The sequence below is a fragment of the Anopheles moucheti genome, chromosome 2, assembly GCF_943734755.1.
Source record: "Anopheles moucheti chromosome 2, idAnoMoucSN_F20_07, whole genome shotgun sequence".
Lineage (NCBI taxonomy): Eukaryota > Metazoa > Arthropoda > Insecta > Diptera > Culicidae > Anopheles > Anopheles moucheti.
In genome coordinates, this window is record NC_069140.1 from 7,508,401 (window position 1) to 7,528,925 (window position 20,525).

The 20,525-nt window shown below is 43.5% G+C and overlaps 2 protein-coding genes across 2 annotated transcripts; one reads left to right on the forward strand and one right to left on the reverse strand.

Moving 5' to 3' along the window:
- The first annotated feature begins 457 nt into the window (after window positions 1-457).
- Window positions 458-14,748, forward strand: LOC128299705 (protein unc-13 homolog 4B-like). The gene is made up of 11 exons (XM_053035741.1): window positions 458-552; window positions 7,192-7,531; window positions 10,466-10,815; window positions 10,904-11,075; window positions 11,266-11,858; window positions 11,926-12,153; window positions 12,235-12,745; window positions 12,812-13,438; window positions 13,523-13,950; window positions 14,036-14,235; window positions 14,320-14,748. Exons 1-11 carry the CDS (start codon window positions 458-460, stop codon window positions 14,439-14,441), a joined length of 3,666 nt encoding a protein of 1,221 aa, XP_052891701.1. The 3' UTR covers window positions 14,442-14,748.
- A 650-nt stretch (window positions 14,749-15,398) lies between these two features.
- Window positions 15,399-17,355, reverse strand: LOC128298712 (uncharacterized). The gene is made up of 4 exons (XM_053034484.1): window positions 17,208-17,355; window positions 15,825-16,277; window positions 15,589-15,748; window positions 15,399-15,522 (listed from the first exon to the last, which is right to left on the reverse strand). Exons 1-4 carry the CDS (start codon window positions 17,353-17,355, stop codon window positions 15,399-15,401), a joined length of 885 nt encoding a protein of 294 aa, XP_052890444.1.
- Between the last annotated feature and the right edge of the window lie 3,170 nt (window positions 17,356-20,525).

Here is a 20,525-nt window from a genome sequence, read left to right on the forward strand (position 1 = left end):
ATCCTCTTGCCGTAAGGGGAAAAAAGGAAACACAAAATTGTATCGCGGCAAGTACATGCTTCATCTGCTTTTCCTCCCGGCCGAAGGTGACCGAAAAGAGTGCAAATATCTCACAAGCTACAGCCGGCAAAATAAACGGACGGTACTACTACACCTTGGCTGTGGCACTGTGCAGTGCATCGTACGGATTCCCAATTTCCCGATTACGTGATTGCCGCGATTGCTGTGCTGTTTAGTAAAAATAGGATCCATCATACCGAAACGACCCCGCGTGTACCGGCTTGTTCCCGCTGCAAGCCGGTGGAAAAGCTGACGTTTTGCATCGTGTAGGAAAAACGGACGTGGGACGTAGCGGAAAACCCCGAAGGTGTGGAAATTAGCGGTCGTTTGAAACAAAAGAAAAGCACCATCTCTCCCCATTTTGCTGCGCACCGGTACACACATACAGCCGAGCCAAATGGTGGAACTGTCAGTGCCGAATGATGGAGATCGCCCACTGAAGGAGTCGCCGGGTGGTGCAATGGCTGGGACGGTGACGGTAGCGGGTGACGGGTAAGCAAAAATGGTGTGCCAACACAAGAGCAAGAGAAAATGCGAATGCGATCGAGTGTTGGTTTGTTGTGTGTTTTGTTTTGTGCGTTCGTTTTTATTTGTTTTGGTTTTGGGGTTAAATTCTTCACCCCAAAGTGAAAGATTTTCCTAGCGACGACGATGGTTTTTGGGGGAAGTTTTGAGTCGTGTTCGCATCCCGGTTTAGTACTTGAACTCTTCTTCGCATGATCGCTATTAGAGGTGCCATTAAATCTTCTAGTTTCTGCTTGAAAATGTCAATTTCAAAGGTTTTTATATTTGAACTCTATAGGATGTTTTTTATTATAGGGCTTTCATACAAATTTTTAATTTATTTAGTATTGTTCTGCTTTTCTAAATAATTTTTAAAGTGTGTAAAGTGTTTTCTCATGCTGTTCTAAAATAGTCAAGTGATTGTTTGTCCAATATTCAAAGAAAATAATCAATGTTATTTAGAGAAACTTAGCAATACATTGTTTTTTTTCGAAATGACCCAAAAGAAACTCGTTACAACGAATAAAGAATGGCCAGTCAGTTTTGTTATGCATTTTGCATACCTTCGGGCGCAAGATCCTTTCAAGAGTATAGTTTTACGATCGTTTTTTAGTGCTTGTTCTATTAGATCAACACTACGACATGTTCCATTACTCTATATTATAATCAGTAGTTTTGGCTGATAACAGAAGTAACCCTGCTCCGAAACGATAAGATCAGTAGACTGAAGGACATTCTGACTGAAGGAAACAGCAACATAGAGATCGAAGGACGTGCGTGTGAGAGATCAACGAATAAAGTACCGTGACAATAAATACTCCTCAGTAGTATACATTTTCCTATCTCTGGTCCTTGTGCCGTTAAGGACGACTTGATTATTTCTATCAAATCTGTCTTCCTGACTTGTGTTAATCGATCCTTTTGTATTGCATCTCGTTAATGTTTGTTAAATTATAGATAGTTAAGGCAAGAATACACCAAACAGCCCAACTAGGCGCTACTAGCAAACTAGAGTAGCAAAGATAGCGAATCCCAGATGGCAAGATGGCGTCAAAGCGATCATTGTTTTACTCGTTTGAGCGACGATGGTGTTTGCTACACACCAAGATCGCAAATATGCACGGATTGACATTTCAAAGTGAAGAACCACATGTGAGCATCTATATGTCTATGTCCGCACCCCCAAAAGAAACAATAATAACAAGATCATTGTGCCGACCTTTATACGGCAACCATCGTCACGTGATGCCCACACACCCTTTCGTTTTGTCGTTGTGGGCGGAAAAGTAAAAGTTGAACAACCGAAATCGAAAGAGGTTAACCGTCTTCCCGCGACAATGGAAAAGAGGGAAAGCAAAAGGCAAAAAAAAACCTCACGCACAAAAGCAGTTTTGCATCACCATCTCAGAAGCCTGACGGTCCAGCATATCGTGTCGGATGACGAAACCAAGCAAACAGGTTCGGTTTTGATTAACCAGTTTGTCTAATCGGATCTTGGCGAGCGTCGGTCGCGCAGTGAATTGCTGATAGCATTAGAATCGTAACACAAGGGCTGCATCGTTCCGATGTACGACCGGTTCCTTGTGGGAAGCGAGCATTGCCAGCACGACGCGTCGCATTAACTTTAATGAGGGTTGGTTACAAAGTTATTCTAGCAGAACAAGGAACAAGGGTTCGATTTTCTTTCCGCTCTCTGCTCGGAGGTTTGCAGGAAGGTCAATGCAAAAAGCATGTTCGTTCTCGCGGTGGCTAATGGATACCGAAAGTATCTCATTAAGCATTAGCGTCCTATAGGAAGTTCCCACAGGGAAAACTCAACTGCGACTGTCATACGCAGAGCCATACACTGCAAAGATCGACGTAAGGTTATAAATAAACTTTATCGCAGATATGTCGCTTGAAATTTGATGTTTTTGTCTTGAATAATATTACATAAAGATAATTGCACATTACTCATCTCGGTAGCTTCGTGAGAGCTATTGGGATGGTGTATGCCAGTTTCAAGCTCACGTGTACATCCCTGTGGATCACTCTGATATGCCGAGTAGCTAAAGATCCGATCCGATACACACTAAAAATCTGCTATCGCTGTGGGCCGAGGGTAAATCCCGGTGATTGCACGATAAGAAATGTATAACACCTTCCCATCGGCTCCTCAACGCGATCGTCCAACAAACCTCCCACCCCACGCCAGCAATTCGTCGAGGGGTGAATATTAATAAGAACACGAAACCAAAGCACAGCTTCTGCCATTGTTATCATCCGTCTAGCTTGATTCCTTGCATAACATTTGCGTACGATACACCACGCCTGGGTGATGGCGTCATGTACGTTCGCATCACTTTAAAGACCCAATAATGCTATAAACCGTCAGACCGGTGTCAGAATAATAAATAGTAAGATGCAAACGTTGTTTCATCGTACGGTTCCGATCTAACATTGCTCGCATTCTTGGATGTGCGTGTTTTTATTTCTAACGAGCAAATTGTGTTTTTTTTTCGAGTGCGATTGCCGTACAAGATGCATAACGTCATAGCCCGCTCCGGAGTGTACATAGTTGAGCTTCTGCCGGCGAAAATCATTGCCACTTGCTCAAAAAGGCTATTTGAATGTGCGTATGCAAGATCTGCCCATGCATACTGTTATCAGGTTGCGTAATATTTCGGCGAAAGGTTCTCAATGTTTTGTAGTAGAATGTAAGCAATCGGTTGGGCAGTTTGATGAACTCTGGTGACCAGTGGAGGATCAATACCCTTGGAGGCCCAGGGCGGATTTTTTAAAGGGGGGCCTATAATTTTGCTACGACATTATCGGTGTTAGGGAGGTGTACTTCAAACATGATTTAACAACACCAGCAAAGTCTCGGAAAGAATGCTCCCTTGCGTACACCTCAGAGTTCTTTTGCGTAGCCCTGTAAACGGGCCTAGTAAGCCACTACTTGGATCACATTTTCTACGATTTACGTACATTTACGATTCCTGATTAGTCCAACGTCTTCTACGATTTTTCGCCCAAGGTACAGTTTTCAATCGGTTTACTTTACGGTAACAATCAGAGAAATTTCTTAGAAACCTGTTTCGCTCATGTTGATGTTTAAGACCATGAACGACACAATTGTTTTCAGATTTGCGAAACCAGGAAAACATGTTTTTCAAGAGGTGACACCTGCAGTGTGGAATAAATTTGTCCATCACTATTGCATTGCATACTATCAAACCCGTGAGAGCGATCGCTTGTGTAAGGAAGATGGATGAAACGGAAAGCATCCTTTATCTCGCTCAAACTTCCCGTCGGTTGGTACGAAATTCCATACAAAACCAGCTGTTTTCAGATTCCCGATACCAGGAAAGCATCCACGGAAGAGGTAGCACCTTGTACAGCAATTTTGCTCGAAAACCGCCGAAAGGTATGCAATGCTTAAACACTAACTTTTCCGTTTTTCGTGAAAAATTTCTTCAAAAACTACCAGTTTTTGAATGTATAATACCAGGAGAGCATGCACGGAAGAGGTAGCTCCTGATACTGCGCCAGAAGGTATACAATCAACTTGCAATGCAATGCGCCGTAAGGTATGCAATGTTAATACACTAACTTTTCATACAAACCAGCTGTTTTCAGATTTCCGATACCAGGAGAGCATGTTTTTCTAGAGGTAACATCTTCCTTCCCCCTCTAGCCCCCTTGGCGGCCAAGATGGCGGACAAGATGGCTCGCAAGATGGCGCCCAACTTCGAACTTGCATGCAACAAACTTGCATGCAAGTTTGCATGCAAGTTTGTATGCAAGTTTGCGTGCAAGAACTTGCATGCAAACTTGTATGCAAACTTGCATGCAAGTTTGCATACAAGAATTTGCATGCAAAAACTTGCATGCAAGTTTGCATGCAAGTTCGTTGCATGCAAGTTCGACGTTGGGCCATCTTGCGCGCCATCTTGCTCGGCCGGTACAACTTGCATTGCAAGTTGGTTGCAAAGTTAGTGTATTAACATTGCATACCTTACGGCGCATTGCATTGCAAGTTGGTTGCAAAGTTAGTGTATTAACATTGCATACCTTACGGCGCAGTACCAGTACGCTACCTCTTCCGTGCATGCTCTCCTGGTACTATACCTTCAAAAACTGGTAGTTTTTAAAGAAATTTTTCTCGACCAACGGGAAAGTTAGTGTTTAAACATTGCATACCTTTAGGCGGGCAAAATTACCAGGAACTACCTCTTCCGTGGATGCTCTCCTGGTACTATACATTCGGAAACTGGTAGTTTTCGAAGAAATTTTTCTCGATTAACGGGAAAATTAGTGTTCTGGTCGAGGTGCAATTTCGTTTATACTTTTAAGTCACAAAGTCGATATTCTTCTTTGCATTTAATTTATCACATAGAAACAAATGTTTTATATAACCAAGGAAGATACTTTTGATCAATTTTTTACCATTTAAATCAATTTTTTTGTTATAAATTAACTCTGATGTAATATTTTCAAAAATCGCACAATCGGCACAAATTTGTTGGGGCCCCCAATACGGCGAGGCCCTAGGCGACCGCCTACTCCGCCTACCGTATGATCCGCCGCTGCTGGTGACTCACATGCTGACATGCTCATTAGACGCTTGTTAGCCAGCCATGTGAGGCAGATAGCATTCGCCACAGTGCGATTGTGATTCAGAATGCACGAATCAAGGCCAAAATTTGGAAATCCCCTTCAATTCTGTTGTAAAGTTCTCTGAGTTGAGGTTCCAACTAGTCTCAAGAAGATATTTTCTTGAGACTAGTTGTCTACTTTAAGTCACCGTGAATTGTTAAGCTTTGTAACCGATCGGACATCGTTTGATGCCTACCAAAAATCCAAGATGTGTGTTTATCCCTCGTCAAAATGTGGGCAAGGCCGCTTAAAAGTTCAAAAGAAAACTGTTTCAAATATTGATTGTCAAACATCGCTGGCCGAATGGGTAAATATTTGTTTTTCGGTACGTTTTCTCTTCACGCATACCCAAAAACCTAATTTCTCAACTCACTGCCCAGGCGTAACGATACGGAACAAACCGTCCGCTGACGATTTCGGGGATTTACCGGCGTCCTTGTTGGATTTTCCCTTCAACATATCATCGGTACCGTTTACCGTTCAATAATTGAGCACAATGTACTTATCGCCGGACCGCATCAGTTGACCGGTTAATGTAAGAATGCTTCCAATCGGTTGATCGGTTCCATTCGTTTACGTTTGAAATTATCGTTCCCGGGGGTGGGGGTTGGACATTTTGAGCTTCCAGCACGACAGCGTCTTTCCCCGGTCGTCGTCGATCACGGATGCATTGGGAATGAAGGTTGTCCGAGACTGACATTTCCTGGCCGGCCGTAACGGTGGCGTCGGTGACAGTCTTGTGCATAATTACGCGACCTAATCAGCACAAAGCAAACGCAGACGAAAACCTGTTCTCGGGCCTACGTATTACGGAGACGGTGTGTCCGGAAGGGGTTTATGATCGCGTTAGAGGAGGGCAGTTACCATTCGTCGACCGGTTCGGTGAATAAAAGAGAGTGGGCAGCATTGTGGAATAAGTTGCGTGTTTTTTTGGGTTGTGTTTTTTTTAAGGAAAGGAAGTATTGAATCTTGGTGAAAAAAAGGGAATCTTGAAATCCTTGAATAGTCATTAATAAATTTCAGATCAATTTTTTATGTAGCAAGCTTCAATGTAGCAAGCCGAATATTCGGCTTCGAGGTAAAATAAGTCTAGTAAGCCAGGAATGGCAGGCATTACTTAGTTGGCCAAGAAAAGAGAGACATCTCTCAATCTTTCAAGAACTTTAAGTTTGGGTTATTTGTTTCATATAAAAATAGATCTCTTATTTATAAATGTCCAAAAAGCTTTATACGAAATGTTGCTAATGTTACGCTGCTCTTATTTCCAAATTCGTTTAAAATATAAAAGCATCACAAAGCAATGACCTTCAAAACATATTTCTTTGAAGATATTGTTACACTTGCTATAAAAATAATGTGAAATATTTCACTTCAATGAAGTGAACTAACCCATTGCTCTCGAAACTGATCAGAAATATCATGCTTTATCTCTGAATGATGCAACAAATGAAGTTACGATGATGTTCGCAGCACATCATACTGATAAAATATGCAGCGTTCAAGATCAACCATCTTGAGATCAGCGTTTTTTCTTTATTAATTTGTTTTTCGTTGCGTTAAGCGACACAAGGAGTCCGTTGTCTTTCTACTGTTGTTCCTTACACTCATATTGTTCCGTGTTTTAGCGTTGCGTTCATCTATCGGACGCAGTTGAATTTTATTTTATGTGCATAATTTACATCCCGGCAGCAACGAACGGCAAGTGGAAGCATTTTTGGTTCCAAGAAGAAGAAAAAAAATACGGAACCGCATGCTGATCATTGATCAAACTATTAAAATAATTTTAGCCTTTTGGTTTTTGTTTTTGGGTTGTGTACTCTGCTTTCCCTATTAATCATTGATTGGGCATGATTTCTCCCCCCCCCCCCCCCATGTTTCGGTGTGTGTTTTATTTGGTGGTCAGTACTATCGTGCTCATAAATTTGCGATCTACATTCTCTTCTCTTTCTTCCTTCTTTCTCCGCGGCCACGAATTTTCACGACTTTCAGCACTGGCAGCGGTAAAGTTCACACTCCCTCCCTAACCACCAAGCTCTTCCCTTTCTTTCTTCCCACACCGACCGTTCCGGTGCGCAGGCGGCAGGGCCGACGGAAGCCATTCTTCGAAAAGTTCGGCACACTGCTCAAGCAACGCTCGGATGCGTTTCTGCTACACGTAAACAATCCCGTGCCACCCCACGGTGAAGAATCGGACGCTCCGGGTGCTGGACCGGGTGGGCCGGTTGTTGGTGGTCCATCCACCGTGGCCGTCCTCGGCCCGGCAGGGATCCCGCCGATCGTCGCCAACGGAGATGTCTCACCGGTCCGGCCGAGTGATGCTGACAACTATGTAAGTATGCGGAGCATTTATGCTAGATGTGGTGCAGGGCAGGGCAAGGGTGGGTGGAAGTGGGCAGTGGAAAAGGGTAAGTGATACAAAACATGGGGGGGAAGTACCAAGATTGAGCTGCATTAGCGTGCCGCGGTGAATGTTTCCCTTTGTGTGCTTCCATAAATAACCCATCATCATCAATTTAAAGACACACATTCGATGTGCGAGTACCCGACATGCGGGCCATGTGAACCGATCGGTTGGTTTACGCGTTTGGTTGCGTGCGAAACTGGCTGTCGAACTTTGCTGATCGAGCCAATGGTGTGGTGTATTCCCGTGTTGGGAGGATACGAAAGTTTCCGTAGGGTGGAATCATTTGGAAAGAGATTTCAAAGACTAATAAGACCAATGTGACTAAATAAACAAGAAGAGGAAGAAATGTTGAGAAACTATTTGGGAGACACTTGATAGTCTCACTATCAGGGAGACAAGTAGTATCAATAGTAGTAGGCCAAGGCTTTGACGGATAGTTTGTGTATAAGAAAGCATTACTCAATATCTTCAGGGAAATCAAACCGTTCGAGGTCAAGGAAGCTCAAATTGATGAATATCTGTTAATATTAACAATCAGTACGATTTAGACAAGTTAAATGTCAACAAGAAAAAAGTTCACTGTATTATGTTTTCTTCCTGAGACTCCTGAGTTAATAAGTGTTAAAACTATCTCCTAAAACAACATAACTCATCTAAAGTAACTTCAAAACAATGATTTTATACTCAGACATTGTAGAAGTAAAAAAGGACTTATATTCGCTAGTGACACAATACAATTAAGATGTGACATCGTTTCAAGATGTCAACGATCTCCACGATAAATACATATTTAGCGACAAGTAGTTGTAGGACTGATGGACTGATTGTATCGAAGAGTCCTTCTGAAAGACCGTGAATATTGATTAGCTGACTGTGTCGCTCAACCGTGAGTGGTTTAGCGCCGGATAAGTAAGAAAGTAAGTGGGCAATTTATTTTACTAGAAATGGAAATATTCTTTTAATCCAAGAATTCCACAACCAAACTCTTGCATCCACCCAACCGTGCAGCTCACTAGTTTCGCAGCAAAACCACAGCAGCGAGTAATGATTCTTTCTAAACGCAAACCGGCGTGCGATACCGGACAGTAGTGGCGAACAAGGGTAAAGCAGAAAAAGAAATCCAAGTGAAGTAATTAGCAACAGAAGATTTGCAATTAACTGACCGGCCACATCCTCCTGGGTTGCAGTAAAACACTGAAGGGGGTTGAATTTAAACAAAATTAAAGAACCAACACATTCACACACACGTGCGTTGTTGTTCTGGACTATTTTTAACGAAGCTACCGATCGTTCATTTTGGGGTACGTGCTTCCTCAATATGCCTCACCGTTTTCGACTCGACATTCGCGAGTGTGCTGATTGATGGGGTCTTAATGGGTTTGATTTGGACGCGTATCGGGCCCGGCTGTCAGTGTGTAAATCAGCGTTTTGCGTTGGGTTTTGTGGGGTGTTGTAAGATCTTCACGCTAGCTGCTATCTTCCAAGGACGTGAGATAAGCCGATCGGTCAGGGTTAGTGGTTTTCGGATCGTTAAAACCCACTCAAGATTATGTGATCCAATTATGCATCGCGACGCATCTGGGTAGGAGTAATTGGGTGCACCACGTTCGGTCTCTCGTTCGTTCATCACCGACGAATGACGCCAATGGTTCTAGTGCTGCACATTCTCAAGTGGTTGCCACGAGTCAGGAAGTCAGTCCTGACTGTGGCGCATTGTGTCGATCGTCATACTGGCTGAACCAAATGTGATTTCCCAGCGCAAACCGATAACGCGAACCGTGCACACACCAGGATAAGCCGTCCAATGTGGCAAATTTCGCCGTCAGAAAGCTTTCTCTGTTGCACGACTTCCCCACATTGCATCTGGTGTGCAATGAAGCTGATGCAGACGAGAGCAACGTCAAGATGGGTCGGCTTCTACGGCTCGGGTGATAATACTGCTGCTCCGGAGGCTTTATCGCTCGCTCGCATTGCAAACCGATCACATGTTGAGTGTAAGACGCCACACAGCGCTATTTTTAATTACACTCACTTAGTCGCCCTTGTACTGCGGAGAGTGTAACAATTACTGCGCCGGTTCGATTGTCCTTGTAGCGTAGATGTACGCGTCCAGTGTTGAAGACGTCCCCAACGTTGAAGAGTAACCACTACGTGACGAAGATAAAACAGCGGATTTTCATGGACTTTTCCATGAGTGAAAAATAATAACGCTGGTGTGAGAACAAAGAATTATAGTACAACCTCATAGATGCCGCAGTACGAATGATCTGTTTTCTTATGAAAGTGCAATAAGTGCGTCCAGAAGAAATGGTAATCATTTACAATTATGTGTGGTTTGCATGCTAAAGTGTAAAAGACATTATAATCTACCTAGACCGATGTGCTCTGTAGCCATTCATGTGGTGAATCACATCTGGTTTCATTTAAAAAAGATTGTGTTGTGTTGGTGGCGGTTGAAATGTAAACCATTTTGGTTGAGTGATGGGATGTGCGATAAGGTTTTGTGGGATAGGCAGGAATGGTGCTAATTTAATGAGAATTAAAAAATCATTGATAAGGAACACCAACTGCCATGACGGGTTTATGTTGGTTTAGATGAAGATGCAAACGATAAACCATATGTTTCGTGATGTTCAAGCCAGTGAAGAAGGTTAAGCGTTTTGTGAACATCACGCATAAGTTGCTCTAATGAACACAAATGATAAGAACAACAAGCAGAGCTCACCGTATCTTAGATATCCTTTTATGAAGCTATCTAGCTATCTGTTGCTAATATGCTTCCCGTGCAGCATACGGTGACATAAACTTCCATCGCGGACACATTACGTTAACACAATTCCACGCATTCTGTCTATTTAGGTTGAGATACTGTACGAGAAAATACTGCACGAAATCAAGCAGGGCAACATTATCGACCGCCAGAAGAAGCTCACCCAAAAGAGCCTCTATGCCTACATCCAGGAAGCGTTCGGTGTGGACGAAACAAGACATGCCGTGCTGGAGCAGCGTGTCGACACCATGCTCGCACAGGACATCTATCTCCGGGTGGAGATTATGGAGGCGAAGCTCACCGGACCACCGGACGGACCCAAACAGCTGCTGCCGAACGCGTTCGTGATCGTGTACCTGCAGGAGAAACCGCGCGAAACACATCGCACCGCCACGATACCGAGCACGCTCAATCCAACGTGGAACCAACAGTTTCCGGTGTAAGTGTGCAAAAGGCACTGGGAACTTTTCGAGCAGGAATTGTTTGACGCAACGACTAATGGCTAACTTTGCTTTACATTACAACAGAGCCGTAAAGCAGGACACGAATGAGACGCTTATTATTGAAGTGTTCAACAACTCCAACAACCCGAACAAATTCCTGAGGGCACTGCGCATCGCAAGAAAGTATCTACTGTCGTTGTTCAATCCGGTCGCTTCGCATGCAAAAATGATTGGACGTGCGAGTATTCCATTGGAGGTAATGCTAGATCTTTATCAGAATTAAATCGTGTCAAAAACATGTTCTAAACGTTAGACACGTGATCACGTGATCGTTATGATTTAAAAAGTAGTTTCTCACATTCACACATAGATGGCGCTGTTGGCGATTTTCAAACGGGCTTAGTTTTTTATCGTTCTCTCCAATGTTTTTTTTTATTCTCCCACAGTCCATCACGTCGACGGGTTTGATATCGTGGTACAATCTGGCGAAGAAGAAAAAACCCGACCCACAAGGTACAATAAAGGTGAAGTTTTTCTTCACTGCCAAGCTGGAAAAGGCCACCGCCAAGCATGAGTATGAGCAGATGCTGCGCTGCATACTCGAGTATGAGCTGCGCAGTTCGAGCGTGGCTCGTTACTGGTGGGCCGGTAAGCTAACCAGCGAAGGTGAAGGCATCCTGCAGCAGTACACCAAGTGTGCCAATTTGAACGCCATCGAACAGACCCTTATTGCTTGGTTCGTCTACACGCAAGTGCATCTCACGTATCCACTCTCGATTAGCTTGCTCGAGAGCGTGCTGGACAAGCTGTGCGTTGGGTACGACGCAGCCCTCACGTCGGACGAAGAGCGGGAACGGTTTTGGGATGGTGCGCGGCGTATCCTGCCCTCCTGTCTGTCGATCATCGTGAAGATGCGCAAACGGTTAGCCGGTGATAAGGATATCGTTAAAACGGTAAGCTCTGTGCTGCAGTTAGTATCGAAGGCGGACCAGTTGGCCGCACGGAAGGGAGCCAACCTGTTTTCTGACGCTACCGTACGGTAAGTGAAGATCTAACCTTAATGAGGAGAAACAGTAGAAACGTTCCTTTGTTTACGTTCTTCGCAGCACGTTAAAACAAATGGCGCTGGACTGTACGAAACATTCCACCATGAAGGAAGCCATAGTGTTGGCAGTTCAGCTGGGCGCCAGAACCTGGTTCGAGACGGCACTTTCGGCCGCCATTGAAGGCAGTCAGTCCAACGAGGAGAAATTGCGCTCACTTATTAAGTTCGTACAGCTGCTTCAGTCTGATCTTCTGCGTGCCAAGACGTACTACGACGGAGTCTTCAAGAGGTGTGTGTGTGTGTGTGAAAGGGTGGATATAGATACAGGGAAGGTCGTAACGCAAATATTCTGGAACTGTCTCGTTTACAGCGTTATGGACATCGACTATAGTCGGGAGATCTGTATCCAGCACGAGGCACGTATCGTTTCCCATCTGCGACCGATCGTGCAGACGATCTGCAATGGCTTCAAGAAGATTACACTCCGGATGGAGCAGCTGGAGCGACGGGCCGAGATGGAAAGTCTCGACATGAGTTCGACACTGTTCGAGCTGTACCTGATACTGAAACTGTTTCTGCAGCAAACGGACACGGTCGTGCAGTGTGCGCACAATCCATACATCGTCGAGTTTCACCAGTGGTTCCGTGGTGGTATCGTGTACTATCTGGATGTGTTTGCGATAAAGACGATATCGCGCGTAGTTACCGTGCTGGAGGAGGATGATCTCCGGACGGTGGGACCGACGGCGAACGATCGCCCAAAGTGTTCCTCCTCCACCCGGGAGATATTGGAGATTATTTCGCAGATCAAGATCTTCTGGGATCAGCTAGCGTGGCCGGATAAGGATGAGATGAAGAAGTTTCTGAAGCGGAGCATTGGTGTAGGTGTCTTAGAAATATCATTCGCTAGGTGAACACTAACCGTACCTTACGCTTCCCTACTGCAGGATATTTGTAGCTGTTGCATTTTCTATGCCGATCGTCTACTTTCGAAGGTGAAATCTTTAGATGGATCATCCACTAACGCGACGGGAGCATTAAACGCAGCACAGCTGGCAACACTGGAACGCTCGTTAATGGTACTCTCGAACGTGAGCATTCTTATCGAAAGTCTGGCACGATTACCCCAAGAGCTGGGATACAGTCAACCGCGTGCTGGCGGTAGTGCGGCGACCGATGACACATCGGAAAAGCCACGTAAGACCTCTCTCGAACAACTGATGGCTGATGAGATGTTACCGATCGATGGACTAGCGAGTTGGCGCCAGAAGTGTGTTCGCTATATCGCAGATCACGTCACACAAACGACCCGCAGTTTGATAGTGGCCTGCGGTGAGGTGACCATGAACGGTGGAAGTCCTAACGGCAGTGGGAGCACACTGGCGGGAGGATTTTTCTCCAGCAAATCGCAACCATCACCGGTAGAGAATGTGGAACGATTACGGCATTGGATCGTCCAGTCGGCAACGTTGCTTAACGAGCGCTTGACGGAGGTGGACCTCCACGCAGTGGAACAGGATCTGTGGACATCTCTCGAGACAACGATGGATGAAATTATTAAAAAGCTTCTAGAGGTATGAGACTGACCTCGGACTTTCCCATTCGAAAAGTCACGAAGAAATCTGTGTTTATACCTCGTAATTTATTTCTCTTTGTAGAAAAAAGACTCGCTGGCAACGTTCCAGCGTTTGAAAAACTGTTACGAACAGCTCATCCAGCACTACTTCCGCACGCTGACGGAAACGATCGCTTGCTCCACGATCGGCGAACGGTTGGAAACGTTTAGCTGCACCACGAACGAACTGATCCACCGGTACTACTTGGAGCGTGTCCGACAACAGGATCAGCTGGAGGAGGCCGAGCAGGGACAACTCACCGTACGCTGCTGGTTCCAGCCGGATGGACTGCAGATTAAGGTGCTCCGCGCGGAACAATTACGGTTGCCGAAGGACTACAAACACTCGTGCGATAGTTACGTGAAGATAAACGTACTGCCACCGGATCAGTTCGGTGCGCCGTTGCCCGAATTGAAGACGAAAACGAAATCGAAGAACTTTTCTCCCATCTACAACGAAACTTTCACACTGTAAGGCATAGGTTTCCAGCATGCCTTTGGTGGGGTTATTGATTTCCCTCGTTCATGCTCTTCTTTGTTCTTTTTTGCCCTTTAGGAAAATTAACCCCGTCCAACATTCCCTGAAGGACGCACTGCTCATGCTAAACGTGAAGGTGTCCGAGCTGCTTGGACTCAGCCAGAAGCATATTGGTGAATGTTTTCTACGTCTCGATGCCATTCCGGTGGTACGCGATGCCAGTGAAGCGCACGAGATCGCACCCATCACCATTCCACTCAGTCTCCCGTTCAGTATATGTAAGAGAATTTTACCTTGTCAAACATAGCTACAAGCTTGATGAACTTATTGCTCTTGTTTATCCGTTGTTTCCCATTTTACAGCTTCCTACTCCATTACCGCACTCGAAAATCGTAACCATGACAAAATGGCCAGTCAGTTTTTGAAAAAACTGAAACAAAAAATGGGCATCGCACCGTACACGATGAGTACGCTCAGTTTGTGAGCGCTCAGTTTGGCTTTGTCTCGCTGGTGATAGTTGGAGCAGCAGATGTCTCGCTATTAGTTAGCATACTTGGTGGCATTAGGATAGGGTATATCACATCTTTCTTTTACCGATAAGCTATAACTATCCATTTTAAAGCGCATTGTGTTACTTTTTTATACAAACAGTTTATAAAGTGAGAAAATTTTAGTCGTATTGGCATGTTTTGAACTTTTTTTATAGTCTAAAATAGTTGTACTGCGTAAAGTGTAACCCTACTCATGTACGAATGTTGAGCTATATAGAATAAACAATTTATACATGCAATAAAAAAGCAACATGTTTTAAAGAGGTGATCGCAAGTTCATGGTAATAGCAAGGGAGTGCTTCATGTTCATCGTTGAATTTCGTTCTTACAATCAAGATTCATATCGATGTTTCAGTATAGTTTAAGCACTTTAATTACTGAAACAAACACATGAAAGAAAGGTGAGCTCAAAAACACGTAAACATTGACAACTTTCCTCCTGTCATGTGATGGAGACGCATGGTGCTTTTTGCTTACCCTTTGGCTGCATACGTGATTGTTATTGTTTAGAAGCGATTAATAATGCAGAAAGAAAACTTTTTCGCTTGAACTATAAAAAGATGTTGCGTGTCGTTTACAAACAAATTACGATTTCGAATGAAATGCGAACACATTTTCTCAAAATTTACCACACTTCTTTTCACATTCAGTACGACGGAGGCGCGTTATGCTGCATTCACATGAACTGGCTGCATACGTTAAATGCAAGGATTTGTTCGGTAAAAACAAAAGTTGCATGCGAAAACAAAAGTCCACATTTTACGTTTTGGGTCAATAAATTATTAAATACTTTAATCAACATAACTCATCGCAATCACTAATAAAGCCCAACACGGGTTCTCCCCGTAGGTACGTTCACCCACTGTCGTGTTGAGTATACATTATGGCAGCTAATTTTCTTCCTCTTGCCCCACATTGCTATCGATCCTATTCACGGATTGGCCATTTTCCTCCGAAGAGTTATTCTGTTCCGCGCTGTGCGTTGGAACAGGGGGCAGGTAAATTGAGTAGATCCTGTTATAGGAAAGCATAGCACGTTAGTACGACCATCATTCCTTTCAAATGTACAGGTAAAGTTACCTCGTGACTGGGTAAGATTCATCGATTACGTCAAACATACGCTTGAAGCGACAGGATAGCAGGTTCTCTTCCGGACAGTACAGAGCGTTATCGACAGTGAAAGCTTCCAGGGCGGTCAGCGCAAACTTGGTCATCTCCCCCAGTCGTTGTTCGTAATCGTCTGTGTGGATAGAAACCGTAAGAATTTTATAAACTATATCTTATTCGATCGTATGCATGGCAATCGCTATTCTTACATTGTATATCGTACGATCGACGGCGATCTTCTTCACTGCTCTCGTCACTGTGTCCACCCCCGGATGGCTTCAGCGTAGGAATGAAGAACAACAAACATAGCAGCGCGATAAACTTTACAATCTTCTTAAAGATGACCAACTTGAGCAGTATCTTGCCAATGGTGAACAGGTCGAACTTGAACTTCAGCTTGCTGAGCAGCCAATGCTCCGGACTGAAGTACGGCATGCCATGACTGACGGGACCGGTTGGTGGTGGTTGTGGAGGACCATAGATTGGTTTTGGTGGGCCATACACGGGTTTCGGTGGTGTACCATACTCTTTGTGTGGAGCAGGTTGGTAGAGCTCATTACCGGTGGAAGTTGGGGGACCGTAGCTTCCCGTAGGAACACCGTAGTCGTAGGAGTTCGACGGGACGATGTTGTAATCACCTCGTGATATCCGTATCGGAGTACCTAAGAAACAGGGTGCGTTACTTTAGGTAATATAGAATATTGATGACTCTTAAGAGTGGAGAAATACAATTATAAACGAGATACAAGAGGCAATTTCTTAAAACACTACACGTTACGTGTACGTACGCAACCCACTGATACGCAGCCAATGCACTTGATAGTGTCAGAAGAATCTCATCAACGCACATACTTGTACAAAGTCATGACTGCTTCGCATTACGGACTTCAGCTGTTCAACACTCCGGATATTAACATAAAGCAAGCACAAAAAGCTACGGTGTGACAGGAACATTGTCATCAAGCAGAATCACATTATGTTAGGTGTATTAAGATTCTTGGTGGTCTGATGGTCAAATTGCTATGTACTATGACAAATGGTGTTGGTGACTATTCTGAAGCATATTAAGTGGATCTGTTTCGGAGAATACAATGTTTCAAAAAACAATTGGCGCTTCAGAGTAGACAGTGGAGATATATGAGATCATTATGATGGATGACCACGAAAGAGTCGAATTCAACAACATATGAAATTTAATAAATTAAAGATAAATTGAAGTCAAGATACGAAGGGGTAGTGAAGTTAAATGAAGCGGTGTGATTCCTACACAATAAGGTAGACCTGGCTGCGTACTTTTCGGCTGTATTCTTATAGAACCGATGAGTCTAACAGCGATTCTTTTTGAAATGTATGAAACTGATTCTTGAAACAGACTCAAGCCATGAGCAACATATTAATGCTGCAGTTCTCTAACCGTCATATTGGAAATTACTGTACAGCTACGATATAATCCTTTCCAAAATAAAGTACTGTTAAAGCAGTCGCGAAAGTGTTACCGTGTAATTATCACAAAAAATCGCCACATGAAATCACTATTTTATATCAAACTACTCTTTCATTCCCAACGCACGGTGATCACCACCATCACTTACCTTTATATGGAAGTGCGTTAATTTTGTGCGAATTTGAGAGTGCTGCCAAATATGAATCTTTCCCATTCGGCTTCGCCTCATCGCTTGAGGCGGCCCATCCAAACTCGCTGGCCACCATTAGCGTCACGATCAGTGTAATTTTCCACATCGTGGATGAGAATGGTTTCGTTGTCACAGCAACCGAACAATACACCACACAGCAGCAGGCAGTCTTCACGGTGTCACAACACACACGTCCGAATCGGACGAAATCACTCTATTAACTGACGGCTACCGAATCATTAAAGACTACTAAAATAAATGCTCCGACACGAGTGGCAGGGTTTAGCAGCGGTTTGCATTTTCCATTTCGTTCGTACTACGTCACAGTGCAGTCGCTTCACACACTACTATTGTTTGGTGGATATTGAACGATAGTTCTGTACCACACATACGATTAAGGAGAGCAGGGGGCAAATACACCTGCACAAGACACACACTTTAAACAGTGTTTTCATGAAGTATTTTTTAAATTTTTACGTTTTAAAAAAAAGACAATTGCTTTAATAACTAATGAATCTAACCCAGATTTTAGGTGAATAATAATTTTCTTCATCCTCAACTGTCCTAAGATAAATAGTGCAATGAAAAGTTGTTAGAATAGTTAATGGACCAACTGGCTGGTATGTGATGTGTGATTGACAACAAATTTACTTTTTTTTATATTATTATTAATTTTGTTTTATTGAAAACATTTTTTTTAAATTTGATTGCTTAAGTTAGTAATTAAAGTCGATACGGCTAGGCCGTCTTAATGAAAAAAAAGCTTTGTTTTCTGAGTCGGAATGTTGTACTAAGAAACTAAGAAAACATAATTAAAATCTAAGCGTTGTTCTCCGTACCCCATATTCCCTTAAGCTGCCGATCGTCTTCAACCACTAAACAATATGGCTCAATTTTGTTGCTTGCCCACTCCACGTACACGTTCCATTGCTACCCTTCAGCCGTTTCATTTTGTTTACATGCAGCCATTGATAATCAGTGAGTGTGTGTGTGTGTGTGTGTGTGTGTGTGTGTGTGTGTGTGTGTGTGTGTGTGTGTTTTATTAGTTTGTGCGCATTCGCGCAGGTGACGTGAGGACAATTTGCTCGCGACAACGGTTTCCCTCGCGCTTTACCGAAACACACAATCAACCAGCTGCTAGAACATGCTGAACAAAAGAAAAGAAAGAGAAATTTCAACTATCTTCAAAAAAAACTATACCAAACCAACACACCATTTTTTCCCCCATTTAATAACGGCGGCAGCTTAGCCAGCCGGAACGAACCCGAACACCGAACGTCACATTGCCGGAACTGAGAAAGTGCTATCGATCGGACGGATTTCGTTTGCTGCGCCGTACGCCACACAAAAGGCGAAACATGTCACGCATGCTTTGCATGCGTAAAAGGGCGCTCCTACGCGTAAGCATGTCTGTCCCTTGCCGCGATGATGCGTTCGTTTGTGGTCGATGGCCTCAAAATGGTGAGCGCGAAAACAAATAATGCGCAAATGCCAGGCACGTTTGAATGTCCATAGAGTTTCTCCCGACACCGTATCGATACCATCCGGATCTCTCACGGGGGATAGTACGTATCTTGGGGGAACGTAATGCCAGGTAGTTACGGTACAAGTGTAATTTTTGCAGTTTTACTACCTACGCGATGCCGAAGTACGAAACTGTGCCAAACGATCGGAACACCGAGCAGAAAGTTGGTTAACAAAAAAAAAACATTACAAACAAAAAAACATTAATCAAAAGATTGAAAGATTCATCGCGGAGCTTTTGTCACTTTTTGTGAGCTTTTGTTAAACTTGATTTAGTAGAAAATCCACGACAAAAAGTTCACAAAATCCTGACAAAATGCAGAAAAAATTTTGCACCGCTTGCTAATTAAGGTATTATCTTAATTAATTTTTGTTTTTATCGGAAAATTATATTTTATTTTTCATTTAAAGTACATAAGCTTGATTTTTGAGTGAACTGTAACTTATATTTTATCATTATTCCTTGAATCTATTAATTTTTACACAAGAAATAGAAATAAGAAGTAAGCTATTTCTTTAGGTGCAGGGCCACGGGAGTAGCCAAACTGATGACAAATTTGTCAAGTGACAAAATCAGCTTGTCAACTGCGAAAACTACTTTACCGTTGCCGCGCACACTATTGTTTTCAGATTTCCGATACCAGGAGAGCATGTTTATCAAGAGGTGATACTTGCGATAGGAGATGGGCAAATTTATTCCAATTCTACTTTACACTAGCGATCAGTGGAGGATCAATCCCCTTGGAGGCCCAGGGCAGAATTATAGTTGGGGCCTCTAATTTTTAAAACGATGCAGGAGGGAAGGGGAACATTGAGGGGACTTGAAATGAGACAAGGCGAAAAGCGCAGTAAGAAAGGGCCTACTCCGCCTACCGTTTGATCCGCCGCTGGGCCACCCCTAATCATCTTCTTCAAATGGTGCGCCAGGGCCGTCAGCATCTTCGAATACAATAACGGAGCCTGCTATATCACCACCAACACCAGTTACCACTGTATTTGTACTCTTCTAAATGGAGCTACAATGATTCGTGCGCCAATTTCGAGAAGCAGCAAGTGGTGGAATTTACAACTACAGCATCCAAGGAGCAATTGGTTCGCTCGCAGTGCTTCCGGGATATTCGCCATGCAACACTCAGTTGCAGTGGATACATGAGGGCACAGTATCAAAATTCAATGATCATTGTTTGTGCTTTTGGGCAAACCAGATCTGTTCATCACCGTGACTTGTAATCCGAGTCTTGATAACAGGAATATAGTCCAGTACGATTTGCAATACAGAATAAGCAAGTTACTAAGTTGTGAATTTCGGTTCTTTGATTTATTTGTTATTTAGTGGATTGTTTAACATTATGTATCCCATTAGGCAAACAACGCAAATTTTATTTAACAATAATAGTAATTTGTGTTATGCACAGCCGGTTAGATTTGCATAGCTTTAAGCATTTAAAAACTAAAATCAAGTCAAGTTTTTGTGTTGAAAGCCTACCTCCATGATCAAACAAACAACAGCAAAGTATCGAAAACAAAGTTCTCTTGCGTACAACTCAGAGTTCTATTGCGTAGCCCTGAAACCGGGCCGTTAAGCTAGTCTATATATAAACGTTTGTATGAGCTAAGGAGAACCATAACGCCACTACTTGGATCGAAGTTTCTACGATTTACGTACATTTATGTAAAGATTAGAGAAACAACGCTAACCTTTTTTGAGACCAATTTTATTCCGTTTCGAAGTACAAAACCAATCTGTCCCTT